Source organism: Mandrillus leucophaeus, unplaced genomic scaffold (genome assembly GCF_000951045.1).
Source record: "Mandrillus leucophaeus isolate KB7577 unplaced genomic scaffold, Mleu.le_1.0 Scaffold631, whole genome shotgun sequence".
NCBI classification, from domain to species: Eukaryota; Metazoa; Chordata; class Mammalia; order Primates; family Cercopithecidae; genus Mandrillus; species Mandrillus leucophaeus.
This window is the reverse complement of record NW_012106820.1, coordinates 112,050-135,476: the sequence shown is the minus strand read 5'-3', so window position 1 is coordinate 135,476 and position 23,427 is coordinate 112,050. Positions and strand designations below refer to the sequence as shown.

Genomic DNA, 23,427 nt, shown 5'->3' with positions numbered 1-23,427 from the left:
TTATTTTTAGGCCAACATGGTGGCTCATACCTGTAATCCCAGCACTTTGGGAGGCCAAGGCACGTGGGCCACCTGAGGTCAGGAGTTCAAGACCGGCCTGGCCAACATGGTGAAACCCTGTCTCTATTAAAAATACAAGAATTAGCTGGGCATGGTGGCAGGTACCTGTAATCCCAGCTACTCAAGAGGCTGAGGCAGGAGAATAGCTTGAACCCTGGAGGCGGAGGTTGTAGTCAGCTGAGGTTATGCCGGTGCACTCCAGCCTGGGTGACAGAATGAGACTCCATCTCAGAAAAAAAAGAGTTATTTTTAAGTGGAAAGGGCAAGATGGTTCTTGGAGAGACTTGGAAGGTGAAGCAGGTTAGAGACAGCACATCAGAGTATGCATGTGACAGGAGGCTCAGAGGAGAGGGAATGCTGGGGAAAATGTGACTGTTAAAATTCGTAATGTTGCTTTTTCCTACAGCCCACAAAATTAATGGAATTCCCTCAGGAGATGGAGGAGGAGGAGGAGGTAATGGAGCTGGTGGTGGCAGCAGCCAGAAAACTCCGCTCTTTGAAACTTACTCGGATTGGGACAGAGAAATCAAGAGGACAGGTGCTTCCGGGTGGAGAGTTTGTTCTATTAACGAGGGTTACATGATATCCACTTGGTAAGTACAATTTTAGCAATGTTATATATGGCTGGAAGTCACTTCCCTATGAAGAATAATCAAACTCTGTTGTCATTGATGACTTTCTAGTTGTGATTAGTGGAATATTTGTTTTTAATAATGTTTTAATGAATATTTTATTTTAAAGATGAGGGTTTCTTAATATAAATTATAGTATCCCTTAAAAGAAGTTGATAGTAATTCCTTTCTGTCATCAGTAATCTAGTCAGTGTTTATTGCATTATATCTTGTAACCGATGTTTTACAGTTGGTTTGTTCACATCGATATCTAAAGTCTTCACACTGAATTTGCCTAATAGGTCTCTTAGGCCTTTTAATCTACAACAGTCTCCTCCCACCTCTTTTTTACCTACTATTCATTGACAAACCAGGTCATTTGTTCCCTAGAATTTTCCACATTGTAGATATTGCTGGTTTTATCCCCATGGTGTCCTGTAATGTGTTCCTCTGTCTCTAGGATTTCCTTTAAAATGTTAGCAACAGAGGCTTAATTGGATTCAGGTTCAGTACTTTTGGCAAGAATGTTTCATTAGGTGGTGCTGTGTTCTCCTGTGGGGTCACATCCCATCTCAGGCTGGCTGGCTGTGTCTCTCTCATTGTAATCTTGACTGACCAGTGGGCTTAGAGGGTGTCAACCTGATCCAGTAAAAGTTCCCCTTATATATCATGGTTTTAGCTCCCAAAAATAGTTTTGCATTGGGAGAGAGAATCATTGCCCAGACCATTATTTCACTAAGGATTGCGATTGTTCACCTTCTAATTCTATCATCTTTCTGCTTTAATCGAACTTTTCTCTCACCAGCTCTTTAGTGCCCCGTAACACAGTTGGTACAAGAAAAGCAATATCAATATCTACATTTTCTCCTTTACTTAACATTTTTCCGAATAGTGCGCTGGTTCCCTAGGGGATCTCCCCAAAAGTGACTAGGAATTTGTTTTTTAAATTTGTTTAATGTCATTTAGTTATATGAATTTTTTGGAATACCTTATTTTAAAAGGTCGTTGAAGTCTTCATTAGTTCATGCACATAAGCAGCTTTTTAGAAAAAAGAAGAAAAGCACTACTGTGTTATTACTGGTTAATCCAGTACCAGGAACTTCTAGAACAGTTCTAGGAAGGTGCTTTGCAGCATGTCGCTTGTGTCTTCTGCTTCCCCTGGAATTTAAGCTTCATGGCCAGCACACTCTGGTATATGTGCTGAGAAACATGTGATGGGCTGCCCAGCCACGTCGGGGAAAGAAGGAAGATGTCTTGAGGTGCAGTGAGCTTGCCCACCAGTAATTATTGTCTCATCAGTGTCCTAGAGTCTGACTATGCCTTTTAGGCATGGGGAAAGGTAGAAGAGGGACTTAAGAAGAGAGCTAAAGCTTCTGGTAGATTCGTGGGGTTTTCTTTTGTTTGTCTGGCGTCCTTAACCTCGTCAGTAACCTCCGTGTCATTAAAGTAGGAGGCCTTTCTCAGTTGTGAAAGGCCTTTGTTCTCCTGTCAAGAGAACAAAGGTTTGGATATATTTTTCAGTGAGCACGTACATGTTTAATAGTCATTCTGGAAAATATTTCTAATACCTTCTTTGGAATTTTCTCATGCTGTAAATTTAGATTTTTAAGAATTGGTCATATCGCACATGTTTTAGACTAAGATTTCTAGGATTGTCGCTGCCCCCCATGTGGCTACTAAGTGGGGTGAACATTAAATGCGGACAACTGTGCTTAATTGTTTATGGGGTCTGCAGGAGCACACTATTCCTGCTTTTAGCACAGGACTCTTACATATAATTTTTTTTTTCCCCTCCAGCCTTCCAGAGTACTTTGTAGTGCCAAGTTCTTTAGCAGACCAAGATCTAAAGATCTTTTCCCATTCTTTTATCGGGAGAAGGATGCCAGTAAGTGATTTCTGTTGGATTTTATGAATGCTGACGTCCATTGTTTCTACACAGTGAAGTAAGGATTCTGCCTCTCCCCTAGCTCTGGTGCTGGAGCCACTCTAATGGCAGTGCTCTTGTGCGAATGGCCCTCATTAAAGACGCGCTGCAGCAGAGGAAGATTGACCAGAGGTAATTGAGAAATGGTCGTCATCACTTTAGATAGTTTTACTTGTCATGTATAACTACAGTGAGTTCCCTACTAATTGAAAATAGCAAAATGCATAGTCTTACTAATTAGTTAGCACCATGTTTTATGTAAGAATTGCCATTTTGAAAATAATGTGATAATATTAACTGACATTGGGGTTACACTAAATATAATTTAATTATTTGGTTTGTAAGACACTTGTGGATCTTACGTTGCTGACATCTTGCTATAACATTTTCTATAACATACTTTCAAAGTGCAGTGATATCCAATTGAGACACTTCAGGATAAATCAAACTTTTCTTGTAGTTTGATGTGTCTTATTTAGATCTACACATTTGCAATAGCTAGAACAGTGGTTTTAATTAGCCACCACAGACGAGTCTGGCATTATCTGCTGTGGTCATCAGTAACCTCCGTGTTATTAAAGTAGGAGGCCTTTCTCAGTTGTGCTCATAGCAGCGAGCAATACTATTGGTCACTCTCTCCTTAAAGCCGCCTGGGCCCTTGGCCTCTGCTCCTCTCCACTCTCCCGAAGCTCCTCTGCCTCACTGGTACTCCGTGCCTTCTGCAGACCCATCCTCTTCTCTCCATACATTACACAGATTCTAAGGCCTCTTCCTCATGTTCGTATTTTCCTAAAGAAGTTCCCCCAAGAATGTGGCTTTAGTGGCCAACACATTTATATCTTCAGACTACCTTGACTTCTATGTGGAGGTCTCAGAGGCCCCTTAAACTCGTTGTGTCCAAAACCAAACTTAAGGATACGGCCTCCATGCCCTCCCCCAGCCTGCTCTCAGAAACCAGGGGGTCATCCTGGATTCCTTCCTCTTTCTTTCCCTTCCCCATCCCCAGTCTCTCCTGAGATTTTCTCACTTCACTTTTCAGACACTTTACAAATCCGTGTGCTTCCGCCCCAGCAATACCTCTGCCTGTGTGTTATAAGTGCCGTCATTTCCTCCTTCCATGTCTCCTCTCCCCTGGGCTCCAGCCCCCTGGACTTTGCCTGGTGTTTTCAACCTCCTTACATAGTCCAGCACTCTTCCCTTCTGGACTGCCTTCTTTGCACTCATCTGGGAACACGCTCCATGCTTACCTACTTGGCACTCACTCCTTGTTTCTTTTTTTTTTTTTGAGACAGAGTCTCACTCTGTCACCCACACTGGAGTGCAGTGGTGCGATCTCGGCTCCCAGGTTCAAGTGCTTATCATGCCTCAGCCTCCTGAGTAGCTGGGATTACAGGCACCACCACCGCATCCATCTGATTTTTGTATTTTTAGTAGAGAAAGGGTTTTACCATGTCGGCCAGGTTGGTCTCCATTCCTAACCTCAGGTGATCCACCCGCCTCTGCCTCCCGAAGTGCTGGGATTGCAGGCGTGAGCCTCCACACCCGGCTCACTCATTCTTTATATCTCAGTTCAAACATAATTTCCTCAAGATAAGCCTTCTCTCACCTCTGAAGTTTGATCAGACCTCAAAAGTCTATGTTCCTGGAGTTCCTGAGTTGTTAACATTTGTTTCAGTTTTTAATAATATATGTGTGTGTCACAGTTTGATCACCACCTGTCATTTTTACCCCATGAGATGTGAGACTGTGTCTGCTTTGCACACCATTCTCTATTTAGCACCCAGGAAGCACATATGATATTTATTCAGTACTTGTGGAGTAAATGAGGAGCAGATGAACAGATCTTATAAAACAGGCTGATAGAGCCTCAGAAATTGTGTATCACAGTCCATTATTAGGGTTTTTCCACTGTACTGTGACTGACAGAGCAAATAACTGTCAAGTGACCCTCAAATGACCCTTCAGTTTTCTGGGAAGGAAGGTGACTGTGTCATACAAGTCCGTATTCTCTGTGGGTTTTGATTTACCTGAACTCTGTTTGGAATTAGCTGTCTGCTGTGTCATACTCCAAGCCTTGTGTTTGTTAACATGCATGCTGATGAAGCGCACTGTTAGGACTTTTGCTGTTCAAGGGACAATCGTAGCATTGTTGGGTGAGAGTTAGTTGTAAAACCTTAGAACCAGTGGCAGTTTCAGTGATATATTAAGCTGAGAATTACTTTAATGCCTTTTGTGTTTTTAGCTATCCCATTCTTCATCAGTAGAACAGATCCTCTTTGTTGTCCAACCTTGTCTCCTAACCTTTTTCCCTCAGGTGTGTCATCTAGCCCCACTGGCCTTCTTGACATTTCTCAGCAGTCATGCTTGTTACCTGCCACAGGGCCCTTGTACTAGCTGCCCTCTGCCTAGAACACTTTCACCCCAGGTCTTTGCATTGCTTCTCTATTCATTTAGGTTTCAACTTCAGTACCATCTTCACAGAGCAGCTGTTTTTGACCATGTGACCTAAAATAGCCTGTAATCCCATGATTACATCATCCATGGCATTCCCCACAGCCCATTTATTTCATCTTATCATCCACCCCACCCCACCAAGAATGTCAACTCCACACTTGCTTTGGCAACACAAGTAGTAAAATTGTAATGATACAGGGAAGATTAGCGTAGCCCTTGCACAAAGATGACATGCAGATTCATGAAACATTCCATATTTTAATGAAATGGGAGCATATTCATGTTATTTAATTTTTAAAAATCAGTTTATCAAGCAAATGTACAGTGCCATTTTTCATGCATACGTTAAATTCCATAGACATAAAGGTGCATAGAGGAAACCTAGAAAGATTACGCCAAAATTTTAGAATTCTGAGTGATTTTGTTTTTCTTATCTTTTCTAGGTGTTTTTAAACATTTCACACTAATTTATATTACTTTTTCTATTCAGCAAAAAAAAATAGCAGGTTTATTTATTTATTTATTTATTCATTTATTTATTTATTTTAAGTGGTGTGAAAGTTACCCTTTGAACATAGATGGGAATCCCAGTCCTGGCTGTTTCCTTTGAAAACATCTAGAGACTCCATGGCACATACTTATAGCAGCCCATTCTCTCCTAAGAATAGAGGAAGAGTGGGAGGAATTTTGGTGAATGTCTCTACTTGCAGTTCATCCTGCAGCAAATCATTAAGACTGTGGGAATAGGTGCTTTGCATTCTCTAGAGCTGGAGAATGTGAGTCTGGTTTGCCATCCTTCTATCTACATCATGTGGAAAGATGTGGGAGTGTAGGGTCTCCTTAATCTAAATGCCATGCTGCCCTCCTTGGCAGTGCTTCTGTTTCCTGGGCAAGTTTTCCAGTGAATGCACTTTATTTTCTTCCATCAGAAATAAGGGAATGAGCCCAGGCGCGGTGGCTCGTGCCTGTAATCCCAGCACTTTGGGAGGCCGAGGGAGAGTGAATCACAAGGTTAGGAGTTCAAGACCATCCTGGCCAACATGGTAAAACCCCGTCTCCACTAAAAATACAAAACTTAGCCAGGTGTGGTGGTGGGCACCTGTAATCCCAGCTACTCGGGAGGGTGAGGCAGGAGAATCACTTGAACCCAGGAGGGGGAGGTTGCAGTGAGCCGAGATTGCGCCACTGCACTGCAGCCCAGGCGACAGTGCGAGACTTGGTCTCAAAAAAAAAAAAAAAGAAAGAAGGAAATGATCTGATTAGTTCTAATGGTCTAATTAGCACTGCACGTGGGGGTGGCGGTGAGGTGAATGGCAGCATTCTGCAGTAGTCAAAACCAGATGGGTGTGAGAAGTTGGATGGTAAGAGGGAAACAAAGTTTACTTGTCTTCTTGATTTTGCTCTGTTTTATGAGAATACAGAAAAATCATGCAGAGAAACCTGATGGAATAGTCTCTAAAACTGAAAAATAAGTAATGGTTCTGTCTTTAAAAAAAAAAAAAAAAAGAAGTAAACTCCATGAAGACAGAGACCTTAGCTGTCTCATTCCTCTGTCTATCTCCTGGTCTGTAGTAGGTGTTAAATAAATATATGCTGAAGTGAATGAGTAATGACTAAAGGATTTTTGTCTTTATTAGGATTTGTAATGCAATAACTAAAAGTCACCCACAGAGAAGTGATGTTTACAAATCGGATTTGGATAAGACCTTGCCTAATATTCAAGAAGTGCAGGCAGCGTTTGTAAAACTGAAGCAGCTATGTGTTAATGGTAATTTCATTCTTATTTCATGTAGATAATGAACACAGGATACAGAGTTGTATGAGATGTCAGGAAAAATGATGTTCCTTAAAAATATAGAAACATATATTTAAGGAGTCTATGGAATTATTTGTACAAATTATATATTGTATGAGAACTTCAGAACCTCCTAAGGAATTAAGTTTAAACTACTTTTTGTTTTAGAGGGGGGAAAATGAGTGTATTAAATTTCCTTCAAATCATGAAAGGTATAGTAGAATACTTTTATAAAAGCATTTGCTGAGTAGAACACTGTATTACCTTACAGACAAACTTATTAAGATTTTAATACATGCAATTATACTTTGAGATAGGTGACTTGACAAGAGCTGTGTTGTATCTGTAGCCTTGGAATTCTGATATATCTGTTTGAGCGAATGTATCAGGTGGCTTCGATGTGTCCTGGGGGATGAGTCATGTGAAAGCATCTTTGGTGTAATGTGGGTCCTCCTCGAGAGAGCCTCTAATCACCAGGGAGTCAGCAAAGGCAGTCTTGCAGCAGATCTTGAGCAATGAGTGAGCACTTCCCTGGGGGAGGGCCTTGCAGGGGCGAGGCAAGGGCAAGTTGTTGAAAAAACTAGTATCCTGAATGATTATGTGCACTCTGGGCGGGGCAGTGAGGATGCCTGTCGTCATGCAGTGGCTAGCCCTCAGGCCACATGAGTGGTGCGTAGAGGCACCACTGACAGCAGGGGAGGGGCAGGGAAGCAGGAGGGCAAGGCTTGCAGTAAGAAAGCCAAGGGCTAGGGCCTGGGCAGCTGACGTCACAGGTCAGGAGGGCCAGGATCAAGGCATAGGCTGAACAGGGAAGGCTGGAATTCTTAGCTGTTGGGAGTCAGAGTTGGTTGGACTGCAAGATTTCCCTGAAAGAGCGAGAGAGATGATGATGGAGCCCCAGGGGAATGCTTTGCTTTGCTTTGTTACAGAATTGTAATGTCTTCTTAAATGCTTATTCCATGTTATTAAAGTGAAAATGCATGATATTTACTTAAAGCCAACTTTTAAATATTAGAAACTGATGTATCTCTTAACTCTGATAGGGATCATATAAAATAAACTTTAAAAAAGTAAAAATGTGTATATATATAATTTATTACAGAGCCTTTTGAAGAAACTGAAGAGAAATGGTTATCTTCACTGGAAAATACTCGATGGTTAGAATATGTAAGGTTTGTACCACTTCTTTACTTTCTTTTCCTTTAACTTTTTGAGATAATTACAGACTCACTGGAGGTACAAAAATAGCACAGAGAGCCATGTACTTACTCTTCATCCAACTTCACCCAATGGTAACATCTCGTAACGAGAGTACAGCATCCAAACCAGGAAGCTGACGTTGGGACGCTGAATAGATCTTACTCACCAGTTCATACATGCTCTTGTGTGTGTGTGCATGCGACTTAACACAGCTGTGCGATTTTATCACATGTGTACGTTCACTTCACCACCACCACCACAGGAAGATACAGACCTGTTCCATGACAAGGCTTCCCCGTGCTAGCCCTCTTATAGGTGCACCCCCATCTGTGTCTGTTAGCTACCACTAATCTCTTGTCAATCTCTATAGTTTTGTCATAAGTCAACCCCTTCCTTTTTATAAAGGGTTTATGAATTTCCCTGGTATAAAAAGTACAAAATGAGACTTTTTATCTGGTGGCTTATGCCTGTAATCCCAGCACTTTGGGAAGCTGAGGCGGGTGGATCACCTGAGGTCAGGAGTTCGAGATCAGCTTGGCCAACATTGTGAAACCCTGTCTGTACTAAAAATACAAAAATTAGCCAGGCATTGGTGGCGCACATCTGTAGTCCCAGCTCAGGAGGCTGAGGCAGGAGAATCACTTGAACCTGGGAGGCAGAGGTTGCAGTGAGCTGAGATCACGCCACCATACTCCAGCCTGGGCGATAGAGCAAGACTCCATCTCAAAAAAAAACAAAAAAAGTTACAAAGTGGGGCCGGTTGTCGTAGCTCATGCCAGTAATTCCAAAGCTTTGGGGGAGGAGGATCACTTGAGGCCAGTAGTTCACAGCCAGCCTGAGCAACATAGTGAGACCCCATCTCCACACACAAGAAATTGAAAACTAGCCAGGCATGGTGGCATGTGCCTGTTGTCCTAGGGAGCCTGAGGCAGGAGGATCACTTGAGGCCAGGAGTTCACAACCAGCCTGAGGAACATAGTGAGATGCCCATCTTCACAAAAAAATGTTAAAATTAGGCAGGCATGGTGGCTCATGCCTGTGGTCCTAGCTGCTCAGGAGGTGGAGGCAGAAGGATCACTTGAGGCCAGGAGTTCGGGGTTACAGTGAGCTGTGATGCGCCACTACACTCTAGTATGGGAGACAAAATGAGACCCTGTCTCTTAGAAAGAAAAACTACAAAATATCCTCCTTTGAGGAATCGTATAAGTACTAAAGAAACTTTTCGGTAATGTGAAAACTATGTGCATTCAGTAGAAAGCAGTCAGTCCTCTCTTGTGATGCTGAGCAGCAGCAGGGAGCCACAGCTGCCAGTCAGCCACGCATTCTCACTTTAGGGTGTTTTCAGCTTACAGTGGGTTTATCAGGGCATAAGTCACGATAAACCCATTGAGTTATCCTGGGTCATGAGTCATGGGGACATCATGAATCAAAGAGCATCTGTAAAGTGAGAAACTAGATTTGCTTGATTTCAAGTGCTTTATATATTTGTAGTGGAAATTTAACACTATTTTTCCTTTTCTCTCTTCAGGGCATTCCTTAAGCATTCAGCAGAACTTGTATACATGCTAGAAAGCAAACATCTCTCTGTAGTCCTACAAGGTAACTAAAGTAACTCCTGAAAGCACCATGACCACCATGCCAGCCAACCTTGGTTTACTGCTTATCCCCGTTCAAGTAAATCACATGAGTTTTAGCTATTTCTTATTTACTACAGTACCATCAAAGACATTACAGATTTTGCACATCATTTGAGTAAAACAGTGGCACGGGCTGGGCGCGGTGGCTGAAGCCTGTAATCCCAGCACTTTGGGAGGTCGAGGCGGGCGGATCACTTGAGGTCAGAAGTTCGAGATCAGCCTGGCCACCATGGTGAAACCTTGTCTCTACTAAAAATACAAAAATTAGCCAGGCTAATGTGGTGGTGGTGCATGCCTGTAGTCTAAGCTATTCGGGAGGCTGAGGCAGGAGTATCACTTGAACCTAGGAGGTGGAGGTTTTAGTGAGCAAAGAGCACACCACTGCACTCCAGCCTGGGCAATACAGCAAGACTCTATCTCAAAAAAAAAAAACAAAAACAGTGGCACAAGGACTGCAAATAGAAGAATAGAAAGGAGTCCAGTTTTTACCCTTGATTAAATTATCCATTAAATTATCCTTCCTATTTTATGGGAAGGGTGGGTCCAATCCCCTAATGGATTAATACTTAGTGTTAATTTTGACAGGACATTCTCCTGTGATTTTGCTGTCTAATTCATACAAATTTGTTTTAGTTTAAATACCTTCTGGCTCATGCTAGATTCTGACTCTAAGGAAACAGTTTGAGATGAAGAAATAGACTGAACTGCTGAATAGCTAGTAATGTAGTATTTGGTAGGAATAAACGATGATGTAAAAATCAGTTAAGCAAAGGATAAGTACATATTAAATAACTTTACAGCTAACAGAGTGTCTAAGTTTGCAGATAAAGTTTAATAGACTAAAAACTACCTTCTTATAATACAGTAGGCCCTTTGTACCCATGGGTTCCCCATCTGGTCAACCAAGCCAGAATTGAAAATATTGGGGGCGAAAAATTTTGGTCATAATGAACATGAATAGACTTTTTTTCCTTGTCATTATTATCTAAACAGTATAGTATTGAACAACTGTTTACATAGCATTTACATTGTATTAGGTGTTATAAGTAATCTAGAGGTGATGTAAAGCATACCGGAGGATGTGCATAGGTTATATGCAAATTTTACGTCATTTTCTATCCAGGACTTAAGCATTTGTGGATCTTGGTATCCAAGGGACATCCTGGAATGAGATCCTCATGGATATTGAGGGAAGACTCTATATTCATGTTGCATAGTATATGAGTACAAAATGTTGCTTAAGCTTGCAGAAGCACTTTTTTTTTTTTTTTTTTTTTGAGACAGAGTTTCGCTCCTGCTGCCTAGGCTGGAGTGCAATGGCATGATCTCGACTCACTGCAACCTCCGCCTCCTGGGTTCAAGCGAGTCTCCTGCTTTAGCCTCCTGAGTAGCTGGGATTACAAGCATGCACCACCATGCCCGGCTAATTTTTGTATATTTAGTAGAGATGGGGTTTCACATTGTTGACCAGGCTGGTCTCGAACTCCTGACCTCAGATGGTCCGCCCACCTCAGCCTCCCAAAATGCTGGGATTATAGGTGTGAGCTACCGTGCCCAGCCAAGCTTGCAGAAGTACTTTTAACAACTGTCAAACTTAATTGACTTTAACAAGGCAACAATCTGTAAGACTCTTAGAAAAAAATAAAATAGTAATGTGTCATACAAAGTAATCCTGAACTGATGCAGAGTGTGTTTAACTGCCAAATGCATGCAGAGCCTAATAATCACAATTTCTCTCATCCAGTGGGTATTCTCATCATATCAGAGAATCCTACTCATCCTCCATTTCTCCATGCATTTGTAATAGAAAAGGCCTCAGAAGTAGCACTGAACCTTCATTTTACTAGCATTTTTATATAAGTTTATTTTTAAACAGTTTAGTTAAAAATTTACATACTATAGAATTCACCCATTTTGAATTTGTAATTCATTAATTTTTAGTAAATATACAGAGTCCAGTTTTGGAAATTTTTCATCACCCCAAAAGTCCCAGCTCCAGGCAGCCACTAATCTTTCTGTCTCTAGATTTTCCTTTTCTGGGCATTTCATGTGAGTGGAATCATACAATATGTGGCCTTTTGCCTCTGGCTTCTTTCATTCAACATACATGTTTTTGAGGTTCATTCATGCAGTGTGTATCAGCAATCTGTTCCTTTTTATTTCTGAATTCTATTCCACTGTTTGTAGATGCATTTTGCTTACCCATTTACCTGTTGATGGACATTTGGGTTGTTTTCACTTTGTGGCTGTTATGAATTATGCTGCTTCATTTATTGAGATCTTTCATTTTATCAGCAGTGTTTTATTGCGCAGGTCTTTTATTTATTTTGTTAAATCTCAAGTATTTTATTTTTATGTCACTGTGAATATAATTGCTAATTTCATTTTCAGGTTTACTGTGTACTGAGATTGTTGTGTACAGAATTCCTGTGACCTTACTGACCTCATTTATTAGTTCTAGTAGTTATTTTGTGGATTCCATAAGAGATTCTGTATTTTTACATACAGGATCATGTTGTCTTCCAAGACAGTTTTTACCTTTTTCTTTCTGATCTGAATGCCTTTTCTTTTCTTTTTCTTGCCTAATTGCTCTGGCTAGATTCTTCAGTACAATGAGATGGAGAAGTGTAGAGAACAGACATCCTTATCATCTTCCTGATCTTAGGGAGAAAGTATCCAGTCTTTCACCAATGAGAATAACATTAATTGTAGGTTTTTGTGGATGTCTCTGATCAGTTTAAATCAGTTCCCTTTTATTCCTAATCAGGAATGAATGTAGAATTGTATCTGATGCTTTTTCTGCATCTGATGAGATGATCGTGTTGGTTTTGTCCTTTATTACTGTGGTATGTTACTACGATTGACAGATGTTAAACCAACTTTGCATTCTTGGATAATTTGGTTTACTCATATTTTTATTGATTTTTACATCTATAATCATAAGGGATATTGGTCAATAGTTTTCTTCTGATTTCCCTGGCTGGCTTTGATAGCATGGTAATTCTGGCCTCATTGGAAAGGACAACAGCTATAAAAGACAGGAGGGAATTGTTTGCCACAGCTTCAGGTGGTAGTGAACAGTGCCACTCTCCTCATTGACTTCTCAGTATTGCCATGTGGAGTGTCAGTAGAAAGATTACCGTATACTTAATACCTTGACAAAAGAGCAGTAGAATGGAGTCCAGATGGATTTTCTACCACGAACCATTCAAATGTAAAAAGTATGAGTGATGAGCTTCTATTATCTGGCAAATATCCGTATAAAAGACCATCTCCTGTAAATGCTAATTTAGTTTATCTACAAGTTTGTAATATTTTAGAGTTGCTGGAATCCAGTAAAATTTCCTTATGCAGATTTGGAAGGCAGCCTAGGTGTGCAGAATACTAAATTATCTAGTTTACCTTTCCTTCCCTTTCTCTCTCATCATTTTTCTATGTTGTAATCATTTTCTTTCCATTTTATTGACAGAGGAGGAAGGAAGAGACTTGAGCTGTTGTGTAGCTTCTCTTGTTCAAGTGATGCTGGATCCCTATTTTAGGACAATTATTGGATTTCAGAGTGTGATACAGAAGGAGTGGGTCATGGCAGGATATCAATTTCTAGACAGATGCAACCATCTAAAGAGATCAGAGAAAGAGGTAACAAAATCTTGATACCTTTTTATCAGTTTTCAAGGATACACAAAATAAAATATGTGTCATTAAAAGATGAAGGGGCTTTTAAAAAATATTGTATTTAGTACAACTTAGCTCCCTTAGTCCAAAGCTAATTAATGGGTTAAGAGTTCAAATTGATGTACTTATTATAAAGATTATCGTAACTATGAAGGTGAAATTTTTAAAAGTTGTCTATTGAATTTGTCTAAGTGGAAAACTACTGAAAAAATTCTGAATAAAATACTGAAAAACAGATATTAACTATTTTGAAAAATCACTTTTGGACTATCATTTTCTTAAAATGGGATACATAGGTTAAGATGGAAAGTTTGAGAGGACCACCTTTGTAGTAGCTGTGGAGTTAGTGGCTGCCTTGGATCTGTAGTTAGGCTGCGGAAGGCCTTACAAATATCTTACCCGCCAGGCAGGTCAGATCAGTTTTTAGAAGGTTGTTTCAGAGAGCATATTTGACTTGTGGTGTCTCATAAAAAATAGTGGGCACCTGCTACTGCACTTGGGGAGACACCACGTGACCTAGGCTGATCCCAAAGTGTTTTCTGAAACGTGGGGACGTTTTCTGGATGCTGAGCCTACAGGATCAGCCAAACGTTAGAGAAGCTGGTTGATGGTTTTGTTTTGTTATATAACCTAAAGAATTGTTTCTAGGACATGCTTAAACACATACTTTGCTCTTCCGCCTTCATATAGTGGGCAACCCGCTCAACTGTGTGCTTTGCCATTTCAACTTGTTACACTTACTGGGCAAATAAGGGTTGTGATGTTTATCACGGTTGAACATTACTTCTTGGTTTGATAGATGTGTATAGCTCAGCTTAGGAGCCAGGTGTTTTAGGCTTAGATGTTTTCTTATTCATCTCTTCTTTAACATCAGCAGTACATTTTGAAGTAAACGTGAATGGCTGAAAGGATAGCTAACATTAAATGATCCCACTGTCTCTTTGTATTTGCCAGTCTCCTTTATTTTTGCTATTCTTGGACGCCACCTGGCAGCTGTTAGAACAATATCCTGCAGCTTTCGAGTTCTCCGAAACCTACCTGGCCGTGTTGTACGACAGCACCCGGATCTCACTGTTCGGCACCTTCCTGTTCAACTCCCCTCACCAGCGAGTGAAGCAAAGCACGGTAAGCAACCCTGTGGCTGTGGCTACGTTTTTCCTTGTTTTTACAACTTTATCGAGGCATAATTGACGTATAATTCACCGCCTATTTAAAGTCTATGATTTAAAACTCACTACCATTTTCATCTGAAATTTCTGAATGAATTATTTTGAAGACACAAAAATCTAGGAAATTATTTTTATGAATGAACATTTTTTTACTCTGATGTAAATTTTTTGTAGTAAACCCCTTTAAAGATGTAAATTACTTTAACCACCTTAAATGTCATGCTTTTGTATTTATATTTCACATTTGGGCTATTGGGTAGTAAAAAACAAAAGCTCTGTTATAGGATATTTATTTCCTAGGTCAGTAAGATAAAAATTTGTACAAAACAAGATTATTTTCCTTCAAGAGAATTTTAAGTTTCCAATCACAATTCATTGATGTAGAGGAAGAGTCATTTATGACTAAGCAGGGTCTCAAGCCAAACTTGAAACTAGCTACTACTTGCCACTGGTGGAGACCATTCTGAACCAGAGTGCTGTTTCCCCCACCTTGAACCAGCAACGGAAGCTGACGAATGCTGTGGAGACCGTTGAGAGAAACAGAAAGGGCAGCTCTTGCGGGCCTTCAGGAAGCCTTTCTAGGAAGAGGATTCCCCTCACAGTGAGCTCCGGGGTCTTCAGCCTCAGCCTCAGCCGTAAGGCCCTGGCTAGGCACATTGTGACCTGGGGAGCGGGAAACCTGAGTTCTGGCCCTGGTCTGGGAAAAGTGCTAGGCCCATGTTCCACTCAGGCTTCAGCCTGAGAGTCGACGTTCCTAACCTGTAAAATGGATCTGTCAAACTAACACTTATACCTTTAGTCTCGTATAAGGTGAAAACATTTTGTAAACTGTGAAGCATTATGCAAATTTTCCTAAAGACGTATGAATTCTGAATTTGTTGGTGTAAAAGACAAAACACACTGGTCAGTTAAGGAGCTGATTTAGGCTATTGCAGGAGGGAGAATTTAATTTAACGGGCATCCCAAAGAAAAGGACAAGATCCAGGATTTTATAGAGTCAGAAAACAGGGGAATCAGGAGGAAGGGCAGTCTCAGTCCACAGGAGCCAGTTCTCGGGACACAAAAGGCAGGAGAGATTGTCCAACATTGCCACTTTTGGGGACCCAGGGCTCAAAGAAACAACACCGTCGGCCCATCTCTACAAAAAATACAAAAATTAGCCGGACGTGGTGGTGCACACCTGTGGTCCCAGCTGCTGGAGAGGCTGAGGTGGGAGGATGACTTAAGCCCAGGAGGCAGAGATTGCAGTGAGCTGAGACTGTGCCACTACACTCCAGCCTGGGTGACAGAGCCAGAATCTGTCCCCTGCCCACCCTACCAGGAAAGTTTGACCTTTCCAGATACTGTGCTGAGGACCAGTGATACAGGCTCAGAGGCTCCTGAGGCATGGAACGCTCATTTGTTCTAAAATACATGTTCTCCCAGTTGCTCGTTTTCATGTTGTCACCGTAATCATTCTTGGGCCCCCTCTCTGCCTCCAGCTAGGCTTTCCCTCGGCCTTGTTTGCCTCCTTCAGCTCTTCCCCATTCTCTCCCTTCACTACCCCGTGTACACACAGACAGTGTGAGCCTGCAAAAGGTGCGGGAGGCGAGGACAAAGACTTTGGGGTCTGGGGACTGGGCAGCGCATGGGTGGGTGTTTGCGTGGAGGACTCCCAGCCCCAGACACCACTGCCTCTGCTGCTTGGCTGATGCTGCGTGTGCCGACAGACTTCTCACCAGAAGTGAACATTACTGAATTGTACTGAGGGAGCTGTAAAAAATACTTTCTACAAGTATTTCATCTGCTTTCTCTGTTCATGTTCTAGTGCTCTATTTTTTTAATTTGGCTTTTTCAAAAGCTTTTTGTGACAAATACTAACATGAATCCCCCTCTGCCTTCCTCCCTAGCAGGAACTGGTCGTTGTCTAAGGGTCATGATTCTTAACCATTCGCAGCCCCTTCCACACAGGCAGAAGCCCAAAGCATTTCTTTTCTTTTTTTTTTTTTTCCCATTCTGAGGCCACTTTAGGTGCTAGTGGCCAGGTATTGTTTGTAGAAAATCTGATTTCTCTTGGAGATAAATATTTTTAGTTTTCACCTTTTAAAAAAGAGAACATCTTTTTTTTTTTTTTTTTTTTTTTTTAAGACAGTCTGGCTCTGTCACCCGGGCTGGAGTGCAGTGGGTGCCATCTCAGCTCACTGCAGCCTCTGCCTCCTGGGTCCAAGCACTCCTCTCATCTCAGCCACCTGAGTAGCTAGGACTCCAGGCACCCGCCACCACGCCTAACTGATTTTTGTATTGTAGAGTCAGGGTTTCACCATGTTGCCCAGTCTGGTCTTGAACTCCTAGACTCAAGCAATCCACCCACCTCAGCCTCCCAAAGTACTGGGATCACAGGCGTGAGCCACCACACTTGGCAAAGAGGACATTTTCTATATACTTATTGAAGGGCCATTAAAACACGTTCAGGTTCATGTTTTACTAGATTTCAGCTTTTAAGTGTTTAAAGCAAATGGGTGGTTTTTAATCTACGTACATGATGAAATTTCAAGTAACTAAATATTTTTTTTTTTTTTTTGAGACGGAGTCTTGCACGGAGTCTTGCTCCATCACCTAGGCTGGAGCACAGTGGTGCGATCTCAGCCCACTGTAACCTCCGCCTTCCAGGTTCAAGCGATTCTCCTGCCTCAGCCTCCCGAGTAGTTGGGACTACAGGTGCCCACCACCACGCCTGGATAATTTTTGTTTTTTTTTTTTTTTTTTTTTTTTGAGACGGAGTCTCGCTCTGTCGCCCAGGCTGGAGTGCAGTGGTGCAATCTCTGGTCACTGCAAGCTCCGTCGGCTCCCACGTCCACGCCATTCTCCTGCCTCAGCCTCCCGAGAAGCTGGGACTACAGGTGCCCACCACCACGCCCAGCTAGTTTTTTTGTATTTTTAGTAGAGACGGGGTTTCACCGTGTTTGCCAGGATGGTCTCGATCTCCTGACCTCGTGATCCGCCCACCTCAGCCTCCCAAAGTGCTGGGATTACAGGCGTGAGCCACCACACCTGGCCAATTTTTGTATTTTTAGTAGAGATGGGGTTTCACCATATTGGCCAGGCTGGTCTTGAACTCCTGACCTCGTGATCTGCCCGCCTCGGCCTCCCAAGGTGCTGGGATTACAGGCTTGAGCCACTGTGCCTGGCCAAAAATTTTAAGAGTGTGTGTATTTGGTGCTTAATGAATTTTTACTTATTTGAAGTAGAAAATTTTGTAAAATTTTACAAAATGCCCTGTGCTGTTACATAGCTTACCCATTTCTTGATGATTCAAGCCGCCACTGTAGCAGGGAATGCCACCTGGCTGTGATGCAGTCATGGCCTCCTGACTGTCCTAATAACATTCATTGTTTGCCTTGTTAATAATTTCCAAGTGAATTCGTGGGGGTTTTTTTCTTGGTAGAAAATTTGGAGAGTACTGAAAGGTAAGAACAAAGAATCAGACATCTCCCATCATCCAGCGACTGTGTGTCTGGGGTTATTTCCTCCAGGGAACTGTTGTGTATATGCTGCTGTGGTGGCCTGCTGCCGTCAATCAGCTGAGATGAGAGTCCTTTCTTCTCGTTGCTAAATGTGACTATGCTTCATAGAAATGGTCTGGACTCCCTTCCAGAGGAGCTCCTTGGCTTCCTCACAGTGAGGTGGTTGGCTGTCACCCTGTAGCTTTGTGTTACCTCAGTTTACTGCGGTGGGAAGCCAGATAACCAGGCTGCACCAGCCCAGAGTCCAGGCTAGAGGTGGGCTTCTGTGAAGAGGGGTCTCCTGTGTACATGGTCTCCATGGTTTTAGCCACATGCTAGGACCACAGGGGAGCTGATCCCTTCCTTCCTACTCCGAGTCTGTGGTCTATGATTTGAGATCACTGGCTCAATGAAGTGTCGCTCCCCACTTAGAAAGTAAGTTATAAAACTGGTGGCAGAGATTTCCATCCAAAAGTTTTGTTAATCCACTTACCAACAGGCAACTACTAAAATGTACTGATGGTGTGCTCATAAAAGTAAAATACTGTAATTATAGAAATAAATTCAACATGTTTAAGACTTTCTAGTATCATGTTAGTGAAACTTCTCTTAATAACATTCTTATTGCCCAAAGGGCACGGCTTCTTTGGGGTCCTGAGGCAGAGGGCACTTGAATAGCACACTCCTTGTTCAGGGGGACTGGGGGGCTTCTTGGAGCTCAAAAGCCAGGAACCTTTCTTGAAGTGAAAGTGCCGTTCTGGTGGGTTTTGAGGGCTGCAGTACAGAACATTTAACCTATATAATGATGAATGGCTCATCCAAAAAAAGGCATTCATGAGAAAATCTTTAGTTTTGCATATTTTCACAAATGTTCAAATATTTTATTTTTTTTGCAGGAATTTGCTATAAGCAAAAATATCCAATTGGGTGACGAGAAGGGCTTACAGTTCCCCTCTGTTTGGGACTGGTCTCTCCAGTTTACAGCCAAGGACCGCACCCTTTTCCATAACCCCTTCTACATTGGAAAGAGCACGCCTTGTGTACACAACAGCTCCGTGAAGTCTTTTAAACGGACAAAGGTAAATCACAGCTAACAGAACCTGATGTTGGCTCACACGCAGCCAGACACATCTTTTTCAGAACACAGAGCATTAAAAATAAAGGCACTTCCGAGAGTAACACTGCCAGTGCAGGTTTCTGAGGGGTCACTCCCTGTTTAACTCAAGTGACTGTATCCCAACCTTCTTCTTGGTGTCTGAGGCCCACAAAGTCTCAGTACCTGAGGGAGGGCAGACTGCGGCTCTGAGCCTGCAAGCCCCGTTTACTGAAGCCCCACTTACCATTTCTTGGTGATTCAAGCCGCCACTGTGGCCGGGAATGCCACCTGGCTGTGATGCAGTCATGGCCTCCTGACTGCTGTATTCTTGTCCTAATTACATTCGTCGTTTGTCTTTTTAATAAATTCCAAATAAATTCTTGGGGGGTTTTTTGGTAGAAAATTTGGAGAGTACTGAAAGGTACAGAACAAAGAATCAGACGTTTGGCCTCCTGACTGCCTCCATCCAGTTTGCCATTGTTCTTGATACAGTCGGCCAGGTCTAGGGTTTTTTCTAGCCCTAGTCTTAGAACTTATCCTTAAGCAAATTAGTGGCTAGGAGGCACTCTCATCCCTACCCCCATTCAGGCTGATGGCAATAGCCTAGGTAGAGTCAGCAAATAAAGTTTAATTCCGGGGGAGGAGGATTAGAAGAAGGACTACAGAGGAAGGGAGGAAAATGTTCCTTGAGGCTGAAATTCCATTAATTTTTCATAGTATTGAGTTTACATTTGCCATTGCATCCTTACAATCTTTCTAAAAAGGGAAATCCCGGAACATAATAAAATCTCTTCTGTATAGAAAAACTACAGCTCCACACTAAGAGGAATGCCGTCTGCCTTAAAGAATGGAATCATCAGTGACCAAGAATTACTTCCAAGGAGAAATTCATTGATACTAAAACCAAAGCCAGATCCACCTCAGCAAACCAACAGCCAGAACAGTGATATGGAGCAATATTTTAGAGAATGGTTTTCCAAACCCGTCAACCTGCATGCTGTTATTCTGCCACGTGTCTCTGGAACACACATAAAACTATGGAAACTGTGCTACTTCCGCTGGGTTCCTGAGGCCCAGATCAGCCTGGGCGGCTCCATCACGGCCTTTCACAAGCTCTCCCTCCTGGCTGATGAAGTGGATGTGCTGAGCAGGACGCTGCGGCAGCAGCACAGCGGCCCGCTGGAGGCCTGCTATGGGGAGCTGGGCCAGAGCAGGATGTACTTCAGAGCCAGCGGCCCGCACGACACCGACACCTCGGGGACGCCGGAGTTTCTCTCCTCCTCATTTCCATTTTCTCCTGTAGGGAATCTATGCAGACGAAGCATTTTAGGAACACCATTAAGCAAATTTTTAAGTGGGGCCAAAATATGGTTGTCTACTGAGACATTAGCAAATGAAGACTAAAACAGGGTGTTTTCTGAACATTTTGAGGGAAGCTGTCAACTTTTTCCTCTGAATTAAAATTGCTAACCTAGGCGTTTGAAGCTCTAATAACTTTATAGGTAAGAATGATAGTTGGAATTTGCACTAATATTTAAAAACATGTTGAATCATGCTTCTTTCACACTTATTTTAAGAGAGATGTAAATTTTGTTCCTGTCCTCTTTCTGTCCTTACAGGTCTGGCTCTTATAACTGTGATCAAACTGTTCATGTTCTGTCTGCTACATTTTTTCTCCATCCATTTTTCCTGCTGCCTCCTGAAGGCTATCTGATAGTCACGTTAGCAACCCCAAGCAGCAGGCAACAGGAAAGTTAAGAAATTTGCGTTTCGTATCATTTTTAGGAACATCTGATAAAACCTCCAGGAGGTTTTAGGAAGTATTCGTGTATATTTCTGGTTACTTTCTGTCATCTCTAATTGAACTCACCTGATGAAGGTTCAGTGCTCTGTGGACAGAATTTATTATTTTAGATCACCACCTTCGGGACCTTCAATCACTGTGTTTTGAAATCATGAGTTTGCTTTTTTAACTTCATAGGGCTAACTTTAAAATGATATGCACTGTTAATTTTAAAGCATTTGCTGCAGATAATTAAACTTAGAAGTGCCTTTGACATTAAGATACAAATACTACAGAAGAAAATACAATTTCGCTTTTTAAAATTGGGGTGTGAAAATCCCATTGCATATTGGAAATAGGCTTTTCATACTAAGCTTCGTAGCCAGGTGTCCCCAAAGTCTTGTTCCTCTGAAAGCCACTGGGAGTGGCCTGTGGGGTGCTGATTCCTGAGAGGTGCGTGCTGGAGACAGGAGAGTGCCATCTATGCCAAAACCCACCCTCACAAACAAGGCTTGCTGGGAGGCGTGCTGGGCTTGGCCGTCAGTATTTGCAGTGTGGTAAACTATTGCTGGCACTTCCCCTTGGAAATAACTAATGAGGTCACAAGTTGGGCACCTGTACAGATGTCCTTCTCTCATAGTTCCTAATGCTTAGGAATAAAGGAGAAATAAAAAAATAGAGTCTCTGAAAACACTGCCATTTGAATAGCGAGAGAAGTGCTCTCCCAAACCCCAACTTTTGACAGCGAAGTTGAGGAGAATGAGGAGCCACAGTTGTTTGCTTGATCTGAAACACTGTTTCCAAACTGTGTGACAAGAGCCTACCCACCGCTGTGGAGGTCAAAGCTGAAGCTGCTTCCAGCAGTGAAATGAGGCACCACCTCCCCCACACTCCTCATTCCCTGCTTAAAACATGGATGCTTTCAAATTTGACTGTTTCTTGAACTGCCATCCTAAGATACGGAAAATTTTTTATAGTGAAGTGTCTAGTTAGCTTATTTCCTTTTCTAAAACAAGTGTTTTCAAGATAACTATTTTACCTATGTACTGAATAGCTGTTTCTATCTGAATTATTTGCCTTTTAAAAATTGATAATATCTCTGGATATAACAGAAGTTCTTATAAAATATCTTAAGAAATTCACTTTATGGGTAAACCCAAGGTTTTTGCCAACTTGCTGCCTAGAAAATAAGGGCTAGTTTCAGTTTATACAAATAGAATTATTAAACATTTTACAGTCCTTGATTGGAAACCAGACCCAATCTCTAACATCACAGCGTATCCTGCCATTGACAGTGTAATCACAATTCTCCCTTTTTCATTTAGCTGCTTTATTATTAATACTAAATGTTGGACTGAGCATTTTTCCCTCTGTAATTTTCTTCCCTCACATTTATTTTAACTCCTGTAGTATTTTATTGTTGTTAATTTACAAGTTTAAAAATATTAGGTACTATTAATAATGGTTAAAAATAGAAAAATGCATATTTTTGTATAATCAAATGTAGTAAAATAGTTTTATTTTTGCTGGACAGTTGTTATATCATGATTATTGTGCCACATTTTATTGTGCATAATATGAAAAACAACTATGACAGCCTTCAGTCGGGCCAGGGTAAAGCTGCTTACCACCTCTGCCGTCAGAGGGACTCGTGCTGACAGCAGTGGTGTTGGCCGCACACAGCGCACTAGAGAGAGCTCAGCACCCCTGCTGCCCGCCAGCAGAGCCCCTGCTGAGGGAACGCCATGCAGATGCTGATGTGCTGGGTGAAATTTCTAGTATTGGACATAAAGGTGTACAGTGTCTTGCTGTTATTTTATGATGGAAACCCGATTTTGAAACCAAAAATATCTAACTTTATTTAAGGAAAGGATACTAATTTGTACTAACAGGGTGAAAGCTATTCACATCTGTCAACAAAATCGGCTTGCTGCAATAGTAACTCAAGTGGTTCAAACTTGATTTCCTGAGAAAACTAAAACCTTTGTGCCTAAAACTGATGACTTGAGTTCAAGTGGGATGAGCAAGAAGATGTGTTATCTTGTTGTTCAACAGTAATGAATGTGAAGGAAATTTTGATGGCTTAATAAAATTTCCACAGCAACTGTTTGTTGTTATCAATATGAAATCATCTACAGGAACACAGTGATGGAAGAGGTGAAGGCATCTTCTCCCATCCATACCTGTGTGTCATCCATGGGACATTTCTGCTTGCCCTCTAAAGCCAGGTAGTGATCAGTAACTTTTTTAACAGCAGTTCGGAAGTGGCTAAAGTTAAGGGCATGTGGATATTGATGGATCATGCCCTAACTGGTCCTTCCATTCAATAAATATAAAAACTGGGGAGTAATACTCCCCCAAGAAGGCCTTAGAACAAGTCGAGAGACTGGGATCCCATTCCCTGACTCCTGGGCCTGGCACATGGATAAATCACCTTTCTACCACACCCCCTTGGCCAGCCTGAGACCCTCCCACATGGTGATGAGCAGCCCTGATTTGCCTTTACTGTCAACAGAGAAAATACCCCTGATCTAGTTATTA

The 23,427-nt window shown here is 42.0% G+C and overlaps 1 protein-coding gene across 1 annotated transcript in view; it reads left to right on the top strand.

Moving 5' to 3' along the window:
* The window catches only part of MTMR10 (myotubularin related protein 10), a 52,986-nt gene extending 29,991 nt beyond the window's left edge, over positions 1 to 22,995 (top strand). Inside the window, exons 7-16 of the mRNA XM_012000568.1 lie at positions 467 to 653; positions 2,469 to 2,556; positions 2,639 to 2,727; positions 6,687 to 6,817; positions 7,947 to 8,016; positions 9,573 to 9,643; positions 13,151 to 13,320; positions 14,311 to 14,481; positions 18,904 to 19,086; positions 19,905 to 22,995. Coding sequence (XP_011855958.1) covers positions 467 to 653; positions 2,469 to 2,556; positions 2,639 to 2,727; positions 6,687 to 6,817; positions 7,947 to 8,016; positions 9,573 to 9,643; positions 13,151 to 13,320; positions 14,311 to 14,481; positions 18,904 to 19,086; positions 19,905 to 20,507 — 1,763 coding nt within the window. The 3' untranslated portion in view covers positions 20,508 to 22,995. The remainder of the gene's footprint in view (positions 1 to 466; positions 654 to 2,468; positions 2,557 to 2,638; positions 2,728 to 6,686; positions 6,818 to 7,946; positions 8,017 to 9,572; positions 9,644 to 13,150; positions 13,321 to 14,310; positions 14,482 to 18,903; positions 19,087 to 19,904) is intronic.
* The last annotated feature ends 432 nt before the right edge of the window (positions 22,996 to 23,427 follow it).